The 18,220-nt window shown below is 40.6% G+C and overlaps 1 protein-coding gene across 1 annotated transcript in view; it reads right to left on the minus strand.

Moving 5' to 3' along the window:
• The window catches only part of col14a1a (collagen, type XIV, alpha 1a), a 150,466-nt gene that overhangs the window by 73,245 nt on the left and 59,001 nt on the right, over positions 1-18,220 (minus strand). The window contains exons 20-26 of the mRNA XM_042224578.1: positions 16,153-16,285; positions 15,058-15,180; positions 12,064-12,213; positions 9,073-9,189; positions 5,337-5,483; positions 3,857-3,931; positions 1,293-1,432 (exon numbers count right to left, since the gene is read on the minus strand). Of these exons, the coding sequence (XP_042080512.1) occupies positions 1,293-1,432; positions 3,857-3,931; positions 5,337-5,483; positions 9,073-9,189; positions 12,064-12,213; positions 15,058-15,180; positions 16,153-16,285 (885 nt within the window). The remainder of the gene's footprint in view (positions 1-1,292; positions 1,433-3,856; positions 3,932-5,336; positions 5,484-9,072; positions 9,190-12,063; positions 12,214-15,057; positions 15,181-16,152; positions 16,286-18,220) is intronic.

An 18,220-nucleotide genomic window follows, 5' to 3' on the forward strand; every position in this document is an offset into this window, starting at 1 on the left:
AGTCTGAGGGAGTGAAGGTGGTAATATCCCCTGTGGTAACATGAGTCAAACTTTTCTTTTGCTGTTAGAATCACGTTGACAGAGAACCACTCACTGTTTATACCAGCTTTAATGCATCTGTACTCAACTTATTAAAATCACCATTTCTGCAGGAAAAGTATTGTTTTCTGGAACGGTGGCTGCAAATGAGTGGAGTTAACTTAATACCGCTCAGCAACAAGAGGTCATTCCAGAAAGTAAAGATTGACTCACGGGGAGTTTAAAGTTTCTTCTCATTTTCCCAAACTTTTCAACAGATGTAAAGCTTTGGTCCTGCTGATTTATCAGGGGGCTTTCAGGGTAGTGGTTGGCTCCAGAGCTTCCTTCTAATATCAATGAATGCCAGTGTCAGCACCTTTCTTTCCTAAACAATAAATGATCCAAAGGATGTGGACTAAACTCAAATGATCTAAGATACATTATATGGGTAAAATTTCTGTTCTAATCAAATTTCAGTGGCTAACTTTGAAACAAAGAAAACAGTAGGTTACAGAAACTAAGTGGCTTTTCAATAAGTCCCCTCCATCCTCTCATTATCAGCATCCAAGCTCCTTTATTTTACTCTCCGCTGAATGTTAGTCTAGCTTCAGCAGATCCTAAAGCAAAAATTAAAAAGAGCTTTTCTTTCTCTTTTTAGTGACTGGCTATTGGTGAAATTGGCTGCAGTTCATAACGGCTGGAGGAAAGAGGATGAGGTAATTCGCTAGAGCGGCAGGGGGTTGTAATCTATCTTTTTGCAGGGATTAACACCCGCATACACATAATTCTCTCGTCTGTGAACGAGTTCCTAACCCTCAGATTATACTCAGATATGCAATTAAGTTATTCCCTCATTATTATGGTTTTGAGTACGGCTGCATTTGGCTGGAGCCCCACTGTCTGCTATACATCATATTTCCCATGAGGAAAAATTCTTAAACAAAGAAAATAAATTGCAAAGAGACTGAAAGGAAATGAAAAGCCTTAGGGACAATTTGGATTTCTGTTGGTTAAACTGTGTAAACTGGCAAAACGGTAATTTTCACTAGACACAGGAATTTAGACTAGACACAACAACCACTAACAGTCCTAAATGTGAATCCAAGCCCTGCAAAGAGTCTCACTTCACTGTGAGTCAGAGCGAGGCGGTCAAGACAGCATGACGTTTTAATCCATAAATCTTCCTTTCCCATGTAATGACAGATTTTTGGGGAAAACTGGTATGAATGAGTAAAACGAGATAAGTTCACTAAGAATGCTGTCATGTGACTGACCTGGGTGCCATCTTGTCCAATCAGATCCAGCGATCCCATGGTGCTGTAGAGGAAACGTGTAATCTTCATGAAGTTGTCGTCTCCGATGGACCAGGAGCCGTCGACCAGGAACGCCAGGTCAGCCTTGGCCTCCTTACATACTTCAGACAGATAAGGGAGGGGTTTAGATTTAGTCAGCACAACGCTTTGTGTCTACACAAAAAAATAATTTCACACAGTGTGAATGTCAGCAGAGGACAAAGCGTAAGTGGAATATTAACTGGCTGCCTAATATATTCAGACTCACAGTAAATATGCAAAGTATGAAGCTCTGCAAATATACATCTGCTGGAAAAGGGTAAATATGCAAAGACTAGGTCTTCAGAGCAATCTGCCAACTGTGGAGTTCATAAGATTAAAGGTATGGTGCTCACACATTTTTAAACTCTGATTTTTCTGAACACAAAATCATCTTTATCCTGTCTGGTTGTGCCGCTCTTATGTATCCACGGCCCTGCAGCGACGTTTCCCTCTTTTATTTGTCTCAGGTTTCTTGATGACTCCCAGCAGCCTTTTCATCACTGCTGTAAAGTTGTTTTGTGGTTTTAACAAGTCTGCAACCTCCAAGTCTTTGCTAAATTTCTAACCTTGTTTATGACCATGTCAGTATCCATAAATTCCAATGCAACAAAGGAGAGGAGAAAACTTCAATGTTAGAGAGGATTGTTTGTGTTTCCTGTCTGCGTTGCCATCTGTCTTGAACATTTGACCATTTTCAGTAAATTTTCTTTCTATCTCTTCATGCTGCATAACTTTGTTTCTTTGTCTTCTCCCTCCTACGTAGAACAAAAACACGGTCCTTGTGTTCTGTTTCTCCCATCTTTGCAGTTCTGTCCCGAATAAAGGTTGCCTGTCATTACAGATGGAGGCACTGGTCTGACAAAGGTCAGAAACTTAGACAGAAGCGCTTCCAGGCGGGCTCAGCAGGTGTGTCTTTCACTTTTGTGGACCTCGTGTTGCGGTGCGACCTTTTACCTGAGCTCATCAGACAGGAACAGAGGAGGACGAAGCCTGTCTGGGTAGTAGGTGAAAGGGTGGAGGACTCAAACCCCTTCGTTACTTGAGCTTTCGATTTAAAAAAACATTTGAAAAACATTTTTGCTTGTCCTAACTCATGAGTCATTCACAACCCTGTTTGGAAAAGAAAGAAAGAAGCTGTGTGCTAATAACGACTAAATTGCAAATCATGTTTATTAACTTGAAAGCATCAAAAAGAGAAAACAAAAGTTGAACTTGATTAATTTCTTCAGATTAACACTGAAATTCTAGTTTTGGAGCAACACATGCTGCTCTCCAGATGACTTTTTTTGAGCTTTGTCAAGTGTGCTAAATTGGCATGTATTACAACAGCATGGCTCTTTAATAAAACAGCCCAAAGCTAAACTGGCATGCCAGCTGTAAAGACCTGTCACCTAATAAAAGAGCGTACAAAATCCTATATTAAGTATGGCTTTATAAGCATTTTGCATAAGAACAGAGGAATTAGGCTCCTTGCTCTCCAAAGGCTCAAGTGTTATTAAAAAGTTAGTGACATCATATTCATTATTGGCTTTTTTAAAATGGTTCAAATGCCTTAATTTGACATGCTCTCTTTTTTAATGTATTAAAATAGATATAGTGCTTGGATTGGATGTGTTTTATTATGTAGATTGTTGTTTGAATTTATCAAGAACAGCTGAGGCTCATTTTCTAAATTTTACTTAGTGATTGATCCAGTGAAGAGAAACTTCACAGGTATCATAACTTGCTGGTCAGCGGTGAGTCAAGTGTACCCTGCATGATTTGAGGAGAAATAAAGCTGAGTAAGAGTGATCAGATTAGCCAAGCTGAGCCTGTGGTAATATGATAAGAGGTTACTTTTCTTCATTTTGGTGTTAGCTGCAGCAGAATCAGTATATTTCACATAATTAAGTCATTGTGGAATAAAAATGTCTGAGATTTTCCTTTAGCACACCCTAAATTTACAAGCCGACTCTCCAAATTTCCTTATGATTTACTGTGTATGTTCAGTTTCAGTACCACAGCAGAGCGGTATAGCACGTTGGGGACTGTGCCTTCTTCTTTTGTGCCTCCGTCTCCCTAGCATCCTCCTCTGTCACACCATCTGCACGCCCTCAATCATTACTTTCTCTTTGGTATTTCCCTTTTCCTCTTCTCTGGCATCTCAATCTTTGGCATCATTTTCCCAATATATCCACTAAACACACTCTTCTGTCTCACATTCATTTTCCTAAGTTGCTTCAGTCGCATTTTTCCTGCACACACAGGGAAAATAAGTTCAGATAAGAAGTTTAGCAATTACGTGCGTCAGTTTTACAGAACGCACATGTTTTTGTATGTAAACAAACTATTGAGAAGGAATGTATTGGCCATTTTTGTTTTTCAAAGTACACAATGAATACACCAGGTGGGAATAAGGAACAGAAATAAGATGGATGTCATATTTCCTTTAAAAATACATAATATGTCAACTGCAAGGATTATCCACCACATTGAACATAAGAGTATTAAAAGCTTCATCTCACCCTCTTTGGCTGGTGGGATTGTGGGTGGGGGCTCCGTAGTGGGTGGTTCAGTCGGTGCCTGAGTGGGTGCTGCAACTGGAAGCACGCACAAACACACACAGAGACACAGAGATAGAAGGCAAGGTCATCAATCATGACGACAGTGACAAGTGGCACCATCAATGGGGTCTACATGCAGACCGCAAACACACACTTGTGCATGAGCACACAAACACAGCTGGCACACTGAGACATAGCAGTGGTCTGTTTCTATTAACCTTTCCTCCAGCGATTGAGCTCTGGACCTTTACAGAAAAAACGATTTCTAATGCAATCTGTAGATACTGTACATAAGCAAAACAGCTTCTGTGTTTTATTGAGTTTGTCTTTTGCTCCATTTTGGAATTATTTCAGATTTGAACTTTCTAAATTGCTTCTATACATTTTTTTTTATCAGTCTAGCATCTATTGTCTGTAAGACTCAAAAACAGCCCCAAGTTAAAGTCTGTGCCTCGGTGTCAGATTACTTACTTTGGAGAAAGTTCTGTCAAACCAGAGAGCAGTAAAGTGAATCATCTTGGAGAGATTTGCTACTGCGCAAAGAAGCGACACACACTTTGTAAAACTGGATGAGATTATCTCAACAAATGTTTCTTCGGCTTTCACACCACACCGCTGTGGTGACAAAGATATGTAGCCTGCTTGAGAATATCTGCTTGATTGACGCAGCTGTCACTGAATGATAAACAGTGAGGAGTGAAATTCGTGCCTTCGTTACCTGACGCTGTTTCTTGCTTTTATTGTGTCTTTTCACCCTTTGAGCTTTATCGGTTGTTTACAGACTTACACAGATGATATGGAAAGGTGGCTGTTGGCTGTGTGTAAAAGCAACAAGTACAATTTCAAGTACTGAACTTAATATAATTATGACAATTTGTAGTCGATGCTTCTCTTTGCTGTGGCTGACAGCTAAAGGTTTTGATGCACAGACACACTCGTATTAATTACATTTACAGTGAATACATCAGTGAAATTTCACTTGTCTATAGACCTTCAACTATTTCGAAACCAAACAGATTAAGTCATCCAACAGATGTCTTGCTACATAGCAATGTGAATATGAGAACATATCTATCTATTCATTTTTTTGGTATTCCTGGTTTTTACACCAGTCTTCTTGATCCCAGGAGCTGTGTGGTTCACCTCACCTCATTAACAGACCAATGAACTGCACAAACACGATATGTTTTCCGAGAGTGCAACCGAGCAAATTAAAGAAAACCTAAGCTACGAGATGTGCGACGAGATGGCTACAGGGTGCAAAGAGGGAAAAATATACATAAGATGGAGACGTCAAGGATTAACCGATTACATTAGATGAGAAATGAGTAAAAAAGAAATAAGAATAAAACTTGCAACCCCTTTAAAAATGTTCACGATAAATAGAAATGAATGAAATGATCGACAGCTTTGACATAAAACAAACATAAACCCAGCATACGTGTCATGTCAGTGATGGAGACAGAGGGTCCCTCCGTTTCTTGTATTTGCGCGTGAACGCTGATCTGGTATTGGCTACTAGGAGTGAGGTCGTAAAAGCAGTGTCGGGAAGCTCCACCTCCCAGCCTCACTTCCTGTCTCTGACCATCTGCAAGGCAACAAGAAATAAAAGAGCTGATTTAGAGTGATTAAAATTCCCAGTAAAAGTCATGCACGCCAAACAGACTGAAATCGCCTGGAGATGCTTTTTAGACGAACTTTTACAAAAGACACACCTTCATTTTTCTCTGTGTTCTTAATGAAAATCTAAGATAATATTAATAATGTATTTTCTAGCAGATTAGGGTAAATATAATCAGATTTGAGTTCAGTTTAAGGCTCTGATGAAGCTCAATGTTTTGTTGACTTTACAGAACTAACTGTGATGCATCAAAATGATTCATTCTCAGGCATCTTTTTCATGATGAAAGCACAACACACACACACACACACACACACACATACACATACACTGGTTGAGAATCCGCCACATGTGCCGCTTTCACTTCACCAAAAAGGTAAGCGAGAAAGTTTTCAAAAAGTGTGGGAAAACATCTTAAATCAACTGAAAATCAAAATAAATCACGTTATTGAGCTCTTTTGTCTTCTCTTGACAATTTCCCCTGGATTGCAGACTGCAAACACGTACTTTGTAGTGTCTGTTTTGACGGGCTGCAGAGCGAGAGGATCACAGAGAAGAAAAGACATGAGAATTTATGTTGGCAGCCCAAAAGGTACAAACTGGAAACTCGCGTATACAGTACACACTCTAATGGCTGCCATTTGTCAGTTTCATTTAGTCTAATTTTATTTCCTAATGTGTCTCTCATCTTGGAGGTTGACAAATTAGCTCCTCCTCCACGCAGGAAGCAGCCATAGATAATAAAGTTTAGGGAAACAGCTGTCACCGAGGCTCCACGAGTTTCCATCCGAGAAGGTGTTTAAGCAGCTGGCTGGCTCTGCGTGGATTAAAGTAAATCTCTAAACTTTCGACTTCAACATCCCACCGCTACTCAGGCAGGAGAGGGAGAGAGAGACAAAGACAAATCGAAAAGTTCGCGAGGAAGACGGGAGAGAAATCTCCCTCCTTCCTGCTGTCTTATTCCCTCGAAAGGCAATGAAATGCGTGCACAAATCACACGCCGAATTTGTTCGTGTCTCTAATACATTTATCAGCCAACGCTAGCTTCCAATTTAGTTTAATCAACAGCAACCACGAACCTGAACGCTGTCGGAAAAATCTATTTTAAAGCAGAGCCAAGATCTGATATACATACACAGTGCATTCCTGTTATTCAGTTTAATTTTAATAAAGCTGCATTCAATTTTGTTGCTGTGCTGTCATTGCTTTGATGTTGTGCACACTGCCTTGCTTGCACACCAAAGCAAATCAAGATCATTGGTAATGGTATTAGTCACACCTGCGGTTTCTTTCCCATGGCAAATCAAATGGGTGGAACCCAGAGCTCATTTACCAACTACCAATCTCACTGAACGGCAATCAAGGAATAAATGACAGGATATTTTCAGGCTTAATGTAAACCCATGAAGCACATACGGTAGTCCAACCTGCCTGCTACAATATGTTTTGATTTTTACTGCACTGATATTTCAAAAATAACCCTGTGGACTAAGCAGTGATTCAGGCATTACTTGCCTACACTAACAAATTATTTTGAGGATGACCCCAAATCTATACAACAATTTCTACATGATAGCCATCTCTGAAAAATATCAGGAGGGCTTTAGATTTTATATGAACTTGTGCTGCCCAACTGGTAGCCCCCTGAGGACGAATAAAAATAAAGCTCCGACTTGAAATTGTTCACTGTGATAGGATGAGTTCCAAACTTCTCGGTCAACACAACGTGGGTTTTATATTTTTGTCAAACTATCACAAAGCTGGGGTTAAACACAGCTTTTTTCCTTGGCTGATTCTATTTAACTAAAACATATTTTTCCACTTTCTCCTTTTTGTGCGCCCTCCTCCCTTTGCTTCAACCCCTTTTCTTCCTCCAGCTCCCTTTTTCCATTGATTAATAAGGTGATCTGTGTATTAAACAGCGTCTAAAGGTCACATTCTGTGTCTTTCCTGGTCTCATTTCTGCTGCGATGACATGCGCGATTCTCAAAGCAGTTTCCTCCCATGTCATTTATCGAGCATATCATATCTCCCCTTCCCTTCTGCAAATAGCAAGATTTACGATGATCCCTCACAGCAGAAACCAGTGCCATGTGAGAATGAAACAAATATATATAACACTTATTTCCCCAGTTGCTCATATCAATATAAATCAAGATGAATGTGAAAGGTACCCGTAACCAGTACACGTGTCCTGAGCTGACTGGTCTTTGTGTTAATAATAAACAGAGGAGACATTTTCACGAGGATACTGCAAACCTTTGAGGACACACATTCAAAAGGTCGGAGCCTGAATCCAGCTGCTTCACCGCATAGCACAACTCTAGTAAAGAGTTTGATTTACTGACTGAACTGTATTCCAGATACTTAACTGGCAAAAATATTGTTTCTCACATGTTGGGACAACTGGGGGGGTGCACAGTAAAAATGTACGTATTGACTATGTGTCTCTGCAGAGAACTCCTGCTTGTTTCTGGGATGAAGTTTTACTACAGCAAAGGTGAGGTGGGGTTCAGACCATATTTCAGCAAGGTGGTGAATTTATAAGTTCACAGCTGGCAGGACCGAGTGAGCAGCTTGTAACAGGTCAAATTACCAATGGACTAAATTAAAATAATTACACTTTTCACAGATACAAATATATGCCAGTATACAATATAATTAAGGTCTCAGTCACACAGGTCTGGAGATGAGTCGGCAACCATCCGATTGCATGATGTTGCTGGCTGCTGCTGTTAAGTCATCCCATTCCAACACGTTCTCATCCCAAAACTTAACGTACGACGCTATGTGACAAATCCTCGGTATGTTACGCTCTCGGAAACATGAGAACAGTTTGGAATTAATCTACACATGTATATTTATTTTACTTCCTCTTCATTAATCACTTTGGAAAACACTATCTAAGCCGATTAAGACTGTGGTTAAGGTTAGGATTAAGGTTAGGGTTAGAGCTGGAATACACGGCTGGAATGTGTGTTACTGCCGGGAGCGTCATTCTGTTAGACTCCATCCGCAATTTGGTGCGTACCATAGGGATGCAGAAGGTTACCTTTCTCGTTCCTGTGGGACGCCTCAGGACTTAACTAATTGTCGGTATGTTACGTGTTGGGAATTAGAACAGTCTCCCCATTCATGTAATCTTAGAGCCTGGTTACCGTGTGAGAGACCGACTTGTCAGCAAACACTTGCAAACCACTTGCCAAGTGGTACTGAACTGGTCACCTTGAAATAAAAGTTGCACCTTTTGAAATCTGTTGATTGAAGCAGGAAGGCACCTTCCTAATTCAATCAACTTTAACTTTGAAGGCAACCATTCTCTGTCTCCAGTTTGCAAGGCATTCAGAGAGTAAATGGCGAGTGTTTGTAGACATGTGCAAACACTTGCAAACCACACAGCAATCTGCTAACAAGCAAAGCAAACACAGGGAAAGTTTTTGGTGCAGCACCCTCAGCTAGCAACCACTCGCTAACTGGGTGGAGAATACACATTCTTCCCTAGTGAATGGAGGTTGCCAGAGGGTTGTTGACAGGTCTTAAGAGTAAAAGTACTTACTGAGTGTGGACTGTATAGAGATTCTGTATATTGTAGCATGTAGAAGAGGCTGCCACTGGACACACATGCTGTTGGGTCGCACCTGGTAGGCTGACAAGCCAGACACACCAAGGAATACTAGAGAGAAACAAAGAGTTGTAGAGATGATAGAAAGCCTCTAGTTTTCAATTTCCAATACACTCACTAATATGCATTTCGTAATGTCTCTTTCTCTCTCTCTCTCTCTCCGACACGCACGCACACACACACACACACTATTACTTCCTGCTGTCCCCAGCCCTTCCACGCACCAAACAATGAAGAGTTTAAGTAGGAGAAATTTTGAAATCCCCAAACAGAAAGCTCTTTTGCAAAGCACTTCAAGGGAAATGTAAACAGTTATTAGTGTTTCGGACAAAATGAATTGTCTGGATTATGTATGAAACAGAAAAGTGGTCAGAACATTAACAGTGCACCAAGTGTAAATAGTCTAAAACTTTGAGCTGGGTAGATGTTAAAATAAATCATTAAGTAACAAAATTAGTCAGCGTTGATGTGTCTTGTGGGGGAACAAGAGACATTATGCAGTGAAATGCAAAACAGCTGAGCAGTTTTAATAGCTGAAACTTGTTTGGTAGTGTTATTTGAGTGTACCACAGGCAAGCAAACCTCCCTGGAGTCACTCTCTCTTCTGTTTTCCTCTCTCTCCCTCTCTCGCTCACTCTTGTTCTTTCCTCCTTGTTAACAGAATTTGCTGATGATATAAAATAAACTCGGCTCTTGTGCCAGTAAATGGATATTTTATGCTGGGACCATATGGCAGGTGCCTTATTTTAAATACTTTTGAATAATGCATAGGGCAACCCATCATTTCTATTAATAATATGCAAAGATGCACATAAACTTACTCTCATACATACAAACATGCAACATTCACGGGCACTGGAAGACACCTACAAGCTGGTGCTGAGGCACATGTGGGTGCAGCAGCATGCAGATAAACACTGTGTTAAAATAATGTCTGATTTTGGCTTCCTTTGCTACAACTGGATGAAAAAAAGTCTTTGCACCCAAAGGAAAAGTATATATTTAGTTGATTCAGGATGTTTCTCATCATGCCTTTCTTTTCACACTGGAAAGTTTGAGTCAAACCTCTCTTTTTCTTCTGCAAAATATCACGAGACTCTTCTGCAGTCTTGTGCTAACCTATATGATAAAAGCTCCAGCACCCAATTTCAAAATATATTAGGCTTTGTCTGAGGGAAACAAGTTAATTTCATTCACTGGTCCTACGGGTACTAAATTTGCTTTTTATGCTACATGTTAGTATGTGCAAATTACTTGTGCAAACATGCCATATAACCTTCTGTTGATGAGGCTGTCATGAATGCAGTGTGCCCGGGGAAATATGACACTATAGCCACCTTATTAAAATGACAAATGATTCCATGCACTTCCCTTTATAAATCAGGGTTCCCCCAGAGAAGACCAAACTACTTGCAATGAATTTAACTAAGCACTGTGTAACATGGGGAAATGCGATACATCTGAAAACGTATCGGCACATTGAGAATTGATTGCATCTCATATGTGTTCTGTTTAATATTTAGTGATGAGATATTTTCTTGATCCCTGGCCAGCAGTGTAGAAAAACTAATTACAGCATGAAAAACAGTACTACAAGCATAATGCGGTAGATAGCATGGATCCCAAAAGAGTAACATGTGGATAAAGTTGAAAAACAAAATACATGCATTCTGTTAGTCCTGAAGTCACTGCTAAAAATTTGTTGCCATGCCGGTGTCAGAGTGTAAAGTTTATATATGGAAGGTGGTATAATTTGCATCCCAGTGCCTCGTGTTTTATCTTTCTCTCTTTGTGAAAGCATCTTTCATTATGAGTGCTTTATATAGACAGGAAGGCGTGAGGGAGTTGTAAGTCATCCTACTGGGGCACAGAGAAAAACAGATGAAGGATGGCACATCACTGCAGCACAAATTAATAAAAAGAAATCAAAAGCAGCCCATTTATTTGCAGGTGATGTGCAACTTGATTAATCACTCGGCTTTACGTGTCTCAGCACTTTGCTTCAGAGGGAAATAGTGTGGTGATGAGCTATTAAAACTACAGTATAAGCTTATTTGTATTTATCCCACCACTTGAAATTAGACCTTAAACCTAGAAAACCGCAATAGATTTTGAGAGAGGGATGATAGGGCAGTTTTCTGAAAACTCACATGACTACACAGAAACATAAAGAAAAAAAAAACTAAAAAGACAACATAACATGCAGTGCTTTTTAACTTTTCTCTTTTCTCTCGGTGTCTCAGCCTCCCACTCTCTTCATCTATTTGTTTTAGATGAGAGAAGCATTAAAGCCTGCATTAGTTCTTACTGCACCTACTGATACCAAATCTATATGCAAAAGAGATTGTTCTCACCGCCTGCAAGGAAAATATTAATATCCATCTGTCTGTTTGCCAAAGTCTCAATGGAAATTAGAGAGTATGATATCAGCAGGTGTTTAATATGCATGTTGTACCTTCCCCACTTTCCTTAAACTACTTTGCTTTTCTGCTGCCGTCTAATTGCCACACAACGTTTTGTGGCAAATTCATAATTAAAAAATTTCCAGCTGGTGGTGACATCCCAATAAAGCTCCTTTATTCATAGGGGGTTGCTGTGGCAACCCCTTGTGCATGTTTGATTTGGTAGATTTTTACACCAGATGCCCTTTCTGACACAACCCCAAAGGGATTTGTGTTTCCTCCCGGGATCAAAACAGACATCTTTCACTTGGTAGGCGAATGAGTAAATCCCCGAAAAATATAATAACTTCCCAAAAGTAAGTCAATGTTTTTTCAATGAAAGTGCGATTTAAAATTATGCTTGCATATGTTCACAATCTTATGGTAATGAACTGTAACAGCCAAGAGACTGTGAGGGATAACGAGTTCCTCAGCATTTACATTTCTGTGCTGTTACTTGCAGGTTTATGAGAAGGACACTTACATGTCTTGGCATTTATTAGCTGTGGCTCACTTTCTCCTGCAGGGTAGGAAGCCTTGACTCGGACACTGTACTCTGTCCCACTTTGTAGATTGACAATAAGCATGGAGTTCACATCTTCATCCACTGTTGTCTCCAATACTGGACCGTGAACTGAGAAGAAGACACATACACAGTGGTGTAAAAAGGAAACAAACAATGATAAACGTTTTTGATTTTTTTAAGGCACACGCTACAAACAAGATAAACACAAAGATATGACTCAGCCGACTCAGGAGGGGAAAGCAGTACTCTACTTGGACTGTGTATAGTGTGGGTGGAGCACTGATGACTTCAACTGAGGACACTGTTGGATGGTGGAAGGAATACTTCAAGGAACTCCTTAATCCCACTGACAAGTCTTCTGTAGCGTAAGCAGCGTCTGGAGACAAGGGGGACAACTGATATATCTCCGGGGGTGAGGTCACTGAGGCAGTTAAACAATTTCTTAGTGGCAAGGCTCCTGGGGTGGACGAGGTTCGCCCTGAGTTCCTGAAGGCTCTGGATGTTGTAGGGCTGTCTTGGTTGACGTGCCTCTGCAATGTTGCTTGGAGATCAGAGGAAGTACTTTTGGATTGGCAGACTGGGCTGGTGGTTCTCATCTTCATGAAAGGGGACCGGAGGGTGTGTCCAACTAAAGGGAGATCAAACTCCTCAGCCTGCCCGGGAAAGTCATGGTGCTGAAAACGAGAGTCCGTCCGTGAGTCGAACCTCAGATACCGGAGGAACAAAGCGGTTTTCAGTCGCGAAACACTGGACCGGGTCTTTTAAAGGTTTGCCCAACCAGTCTACGTGCGTTTTGTGGAATTGGAGAAAGCATTCGACTGTGTCCCTTAGGGAGGTGTTTTGGGTGTATGGGGTGTTTGGCTCATTGCTACTGGCAATTCAATCCTTAAACAACCGTTGCAGGAGCTTGGTCCTCCATTCCTTTTGGAGCCAGTTCGAGCATTTGACTAGAATGCCTCTTTGGCATCTACTGGGTGAGGTATTCCACTGGGAGGAGGCCCTGGGGGCAGATCTAGGACACGCTGGACAGATTATATGTGTCAGCTGGCCTGGGAACACCTTAATATTCCCCCTGAAAAGCTGGAGGAGCTGGGCAGGGAGAGGGAGGTCTGGGCTTCTCTGCTTAGGCTGCTGCCCCTGCCTGGCCCAGATAAGTGGAAAAAAAGTGATGGATGGATGGAAGTCAAAACCAACTATTCGAGTATCTTCGAGTAAACTAAGCCTCTAACAGTATAATATTAGAATGACAATAATTCCTTTCTACATTTTAATATAAAATAATGTTTCCCTATATTTCATGTGTCATGAAATGTATCAAATGCTTTCAGCATGGATTGAATCAGGACATATAATACACATTTAAGCCCCTGAATGTTGTTTTGGTTTAGCACTATATAAATAAACCTGAATTTAATTATATACACAAACACACGAAGCGATGCCCTCAACTTGACTACTAAATTAAAAACAAAGACATAATAGTAACATTCTGTATTAATGCAGCTTTCCCAGATAACTGCTGCAAAGTGTTTTACAAAATAATAACAACCTTGAATACAGAGATTAAAGATTTAAATTAAAAATGAAACAAATACAATAGGTAAATAAATAAAAACAGATAAATACAGAGAGAAGTAGCAATTATCTTTACAGCACACAGCCTACTGGAACAATGTGAAGGGAAATAAGCTGTGTGTTTGCACGCGTGCTGTGCATTTTAATCATTTGCTAAACTTAGTGTGTTTATACCTGTATTAAGTATATGGTAGCTGTATAGCTGCGTGTGTGTAGGAAGGCACACACAGACACTTTTCTTCCCTTCATGGCTCTTACCGTGAAAACAGCAGCCTGCTGAAAATTATTTCTCTTCAATACAATTTCCTAAAATCAGCAGTCTGTCCTGCTTAAAGCTGGATCCTTAGAGACACAGTAATTGTGTTTAGATGACTAAAAACAGACATGGAAAGGAAAAATGGAAAAAAAACCTGTTTTGTTTTGGAAAGATGAAACAATTAGAACTAGAGAAGCAGTATGACAGTGAAAATGGGCTTTTGATGATGCCTCAAGACAAAAAATAAATAAATGAGTTAGGGTAACGTCTTATTTTAGTGCCAAATGGTGACATTTTCTTTGAACTTCATTTTAAAAGAAAAACTAAGAAGCCACTATCAGGAAAACCAAAACACCTTGAGAGCCTTTTGTTTTGTCAGACATTATGTGTCTGTCACAGATTTTTCAGTGTTGGGTCCTTAACAATCAGCTATACACGATATAAAACACACACACACACACACACACACACACACACACACACACACACACACACACACACACACACACACACACACACGATACTTTCTTAGGTTCCCCTTGCTAGTACTACGTTTTACTCACACTTGCCTGTAGAACTGTCTTAATTTCAACGAGATGCTGGAAACGTTCCTCATAGATTTGGGGCTATATTGACATATTGACATGATCAAAATGTTCTCCCACATTTGGTCTGTTTAATTGAGCTGGCCATATTCAAGAAACCAGTTTGAGATAATTTGAGCTTTGTGACAGGGGGGCGTTAACCTACTGGAAGCAGGAGTGGTCTTCTGCTGCTGTAGCCCATCCGCCTCAAAGTTTCATGTCTTATGTGTGTGCAGATCAGCAGTTCTGAAATGCTTAGACCAGCCCATCTGGCACCAAGATTCATGCCATGCCCAAAGTCACTTAAATCATGTTTCTTATGCATTCTGATGCTCAGCTTGAACTTCAGCAGGTCATCTTGATTTTGTCTACATGCCTAAATGCACTGAGTTGTTGCCATGTGATTAGCCATACCTAGCAGAGCCCTGGGTGACTGTATATTCCTTTGCTAGACAAAGGAAGGTGAAAAAGAAGGTATATTTAGATAGAATAATGGTAATAAACAGAATGTATGTGTATGTGTGTGTGTGTGTGTACCATAGAGGGGCTGGTAGACGATCTTATAACCCTCAACAGGAGACCGAGGTGGATCCCACGAGACCCTGAGGCGATTGAACCACTCCTCTGACACACGCAGATTTTCAGGAGGCAAGAGCGGCACTGCCAAAAACAAAGCAAAACCAGAACATAGAAGAGCTTCTAAGAACTGCAGCTGATATTACTAACACATGCTAAAACTTTAACATAAGAACTAATTCACCTAAGTCATCATTTATAAAGACAATCAACCCAAGGACTTCTAAATAAAAATGATAAAATTAATGTTTAATTATATAAATCTGAAGCTCAGCGCTTATATTCAGCTTGATAGAACAATTGCTGTCCACTGGGACAGTTTTTCATGCTTTCAGCACTTGAGAGTCTTTGACTTTACAAGAGACGCTTTTAGGTGTTACAGGTCTAATATCCAGCCTTGACAGGGCTGAGTGTGAGTTGTGCACTTCCACAATTAGAGAAATAACACATTACTTCAGGAACTGATTTAGGGAATAATATTCATCACTGAAAAAAACACACAAAATCATCTCTTACTGTACACCAGGCTCTGATGCATAATTCTTCAAGCTAAGTAGATTTTTATTTGCATTACAATGACTTATAGTGCTCTCATCTAAAAAGAAGACATGTTTTGTCTGACATTTCAATTCTCTGTGCGATGAGGAGACAGCCACTGCTGGCTCATAAGAGGTAATCTAGAGAATAGTTGAGAAAATCAATTAGACCTGAGCAAAATAATTTAATCGTCTCATTAATGAAAGGCGCTGCAGCAATTATGAGTGGCCTTCATTAAGACAATTAGGAATGCATCAGTATTTGTCGTGGCTTTGATTTATAATCTCCTTCAAGAACGTAAATGAACATGAAATTAATGCAATGCAAATGAAAGCCCTGCTCACAGCGATGAAATTCATTGTCATTAACTTCCAGTATTCTCCTAAACCGGGAGCTGCATCTTTGTGTTGTGAAAAGGGAGAAACGCAGCATTATGGTCAATACAATAAGCCAGGGATGTGTGTGTGTGTGTGTGTGTGTGTGTGTGCGCTTTGCATTTTGTGTGTTTGTTAGCCTTACATGTGGAACCCATGGCAGATGCACCAAGGCCATCTTGTCCATCGCTGTACACCGGAGTGACTGTCACTTTGTAGCTGGTGTCTGATTGTAAAGGCTCGAGCACTGCTCTCCTCTCACCTCCAGAAACTGACATCTACGATTGCAAACACACACGTGAATGCACACATTCTGGGAACATTTGAATGGGCCACAGGCACACACACACACACACACACACACACACACACATACACACACACACACATATATATATATATATATATAGCACACTGGGTATAGAAACAGCATCTTTGCTCTGCTGGGTTAAAGGGACATTTGGAGGAAGTTTAAGAAGTCTTTTCAATTCAGCTCAGTCAATAAAGTCAGTTGATGGCAAAAGTGGGGCAGGGAATAGCTGAGAAAAACCCCATTACTGCCCCGTCTTCATTTATAACTGTTGAAATATTTCCCTGGATGTTTGTTTGCATCCTAAAAGTACCACTTGGTTTAAATTAGCTCCTTTTTTATCCAACAGCCCGCACCTCCACCCCCTGTACTCTGAGTATTTCTTCTGCGGCAACAAGCTAATCATGATGAGACTGATAATTTACAGTATACTTAAAACTGGATAGAGATACACTAAGAATGAGATTCACTGGCTGGCAAAACAATCTCGATAAGTTACACCAAGTGGATTTTATTAAAGGTGCTTTCAGCTACACTGTAGCACACATATTGTTCATCCGCAGCTGTCCTGAAACTGTAGGAGGTCAAAGTTTTCATTACGCAGGGCACTCATGCTCTCAGTCATGTTGGCTTGAGCACTAAAAGTTGAGCATTACGAATTGCTCCTCTAAAAGTGCTTAGAATGATGAAAATTACAGTCATTTGCAGCTCCATAACAACCGTGACTACTGAGATTATGCAGCACAGTTTAAAAGCACACTTTGACTGCTCTGGCATCTAACTGAGGATATCTGTAACTAAACTGTAAGTCATTTGAGCTTGAAAAAGTACGTGGCACTGACACAACCAAGTTATTTCAATAATGAAACTTATGTGCAAGTTCAGTAAGGAAGATTATTCAGTATTCACTCTTCTGCCTGCATTCCTGGGTGTTTGGGCTGCTAGTCTAGTCTTCATATTACTTCATTATCGGGGCTCCACTGCTTCATCTCTGCCACCACCAGGATTTAGGCCCTGGGTAGGTCCTGTCCTACTTTGTATCACTTTTGGACTATGCTCTGCTAATGTAGCTTCCTCGGAGTCTAATTGCTGAAAATTTTATTACTATGAATTAAGTTCAGTTCTTTCAAATTTTCTCTCCTCATTGAAAACTGTCAGGACTAAAAACTGACTAACTCCTGTTAACTGATATTATAAATAGCAATAGGTGTGAACTGCATCATCCATGTACAGTTGTGAATGTCTTGTATTACCTGGTCTTCATCTTTTCTGGACCCTATTGGATTACAGTTATTCTTTACAATTTACTGTTTGTGTTTATCTCATTTTTGCACGTCCTGCCTTCTTGGTCTTCAACTTCTACACCAAGATGTGACATGAGTGTTGAGACAAGGCTATTCAGAGCCAAAGGATGGGGAGGAGCTGTCCACTGTGACTTGGGTGCTGAAACACTGTGTCCAAGTGGAGGTGCAGACACACGCGTGCATTTTCAGGTACATAAACAAACAAACAGAGTTTTCTCTCTTTCTCCTTTCATCTGTCTTTCATACACGTCCGCAACAAAACATGCCGAAACTTTGGAAAAGACGTGTGACCTGGAACGGCCCTTGGCCATCAGCCGGCAGACAGGTTTAAGCTTCCTCGCATTTTGTGCAGCTTTTGTTTCTCTTCCCACCTCCCTTTGTTTCTTTTGCTCTTTTCTCTGCTGCCCTCCATCCCCACTCGCAGTGAGGTAAATGGCTGCTGAAAAGATAATGGAATGTCTGCCGGCCTGGCCTGGACTCTCCATCTTCTACGGCTCTGACACCACATTGGGAAATTAAAAGAGGGGAGGGGGAGTGAAGGGAGGCTGGAGGATAGAGAAGAGAAACAGAGAGATAGAGGGACAGAAGAAGAATAAGGG

Source organism: Haplochromis burtoni, unplaced genomic scaffold (assembly GCF_018398535.1).
Source record: "Haplochromis burtoni strain Fernald_Lab_line unplaced genomic scaffold, NCSU_Asbu1 Contig_142, whole genome shotgun sequence".
NCBI classification, from domain to species: Eukaryota; Metazoa; Chordata; class Actinopteri; order Cichliformes; family Cichlidae; genus Haplochromis; species Haplochromis burtoni.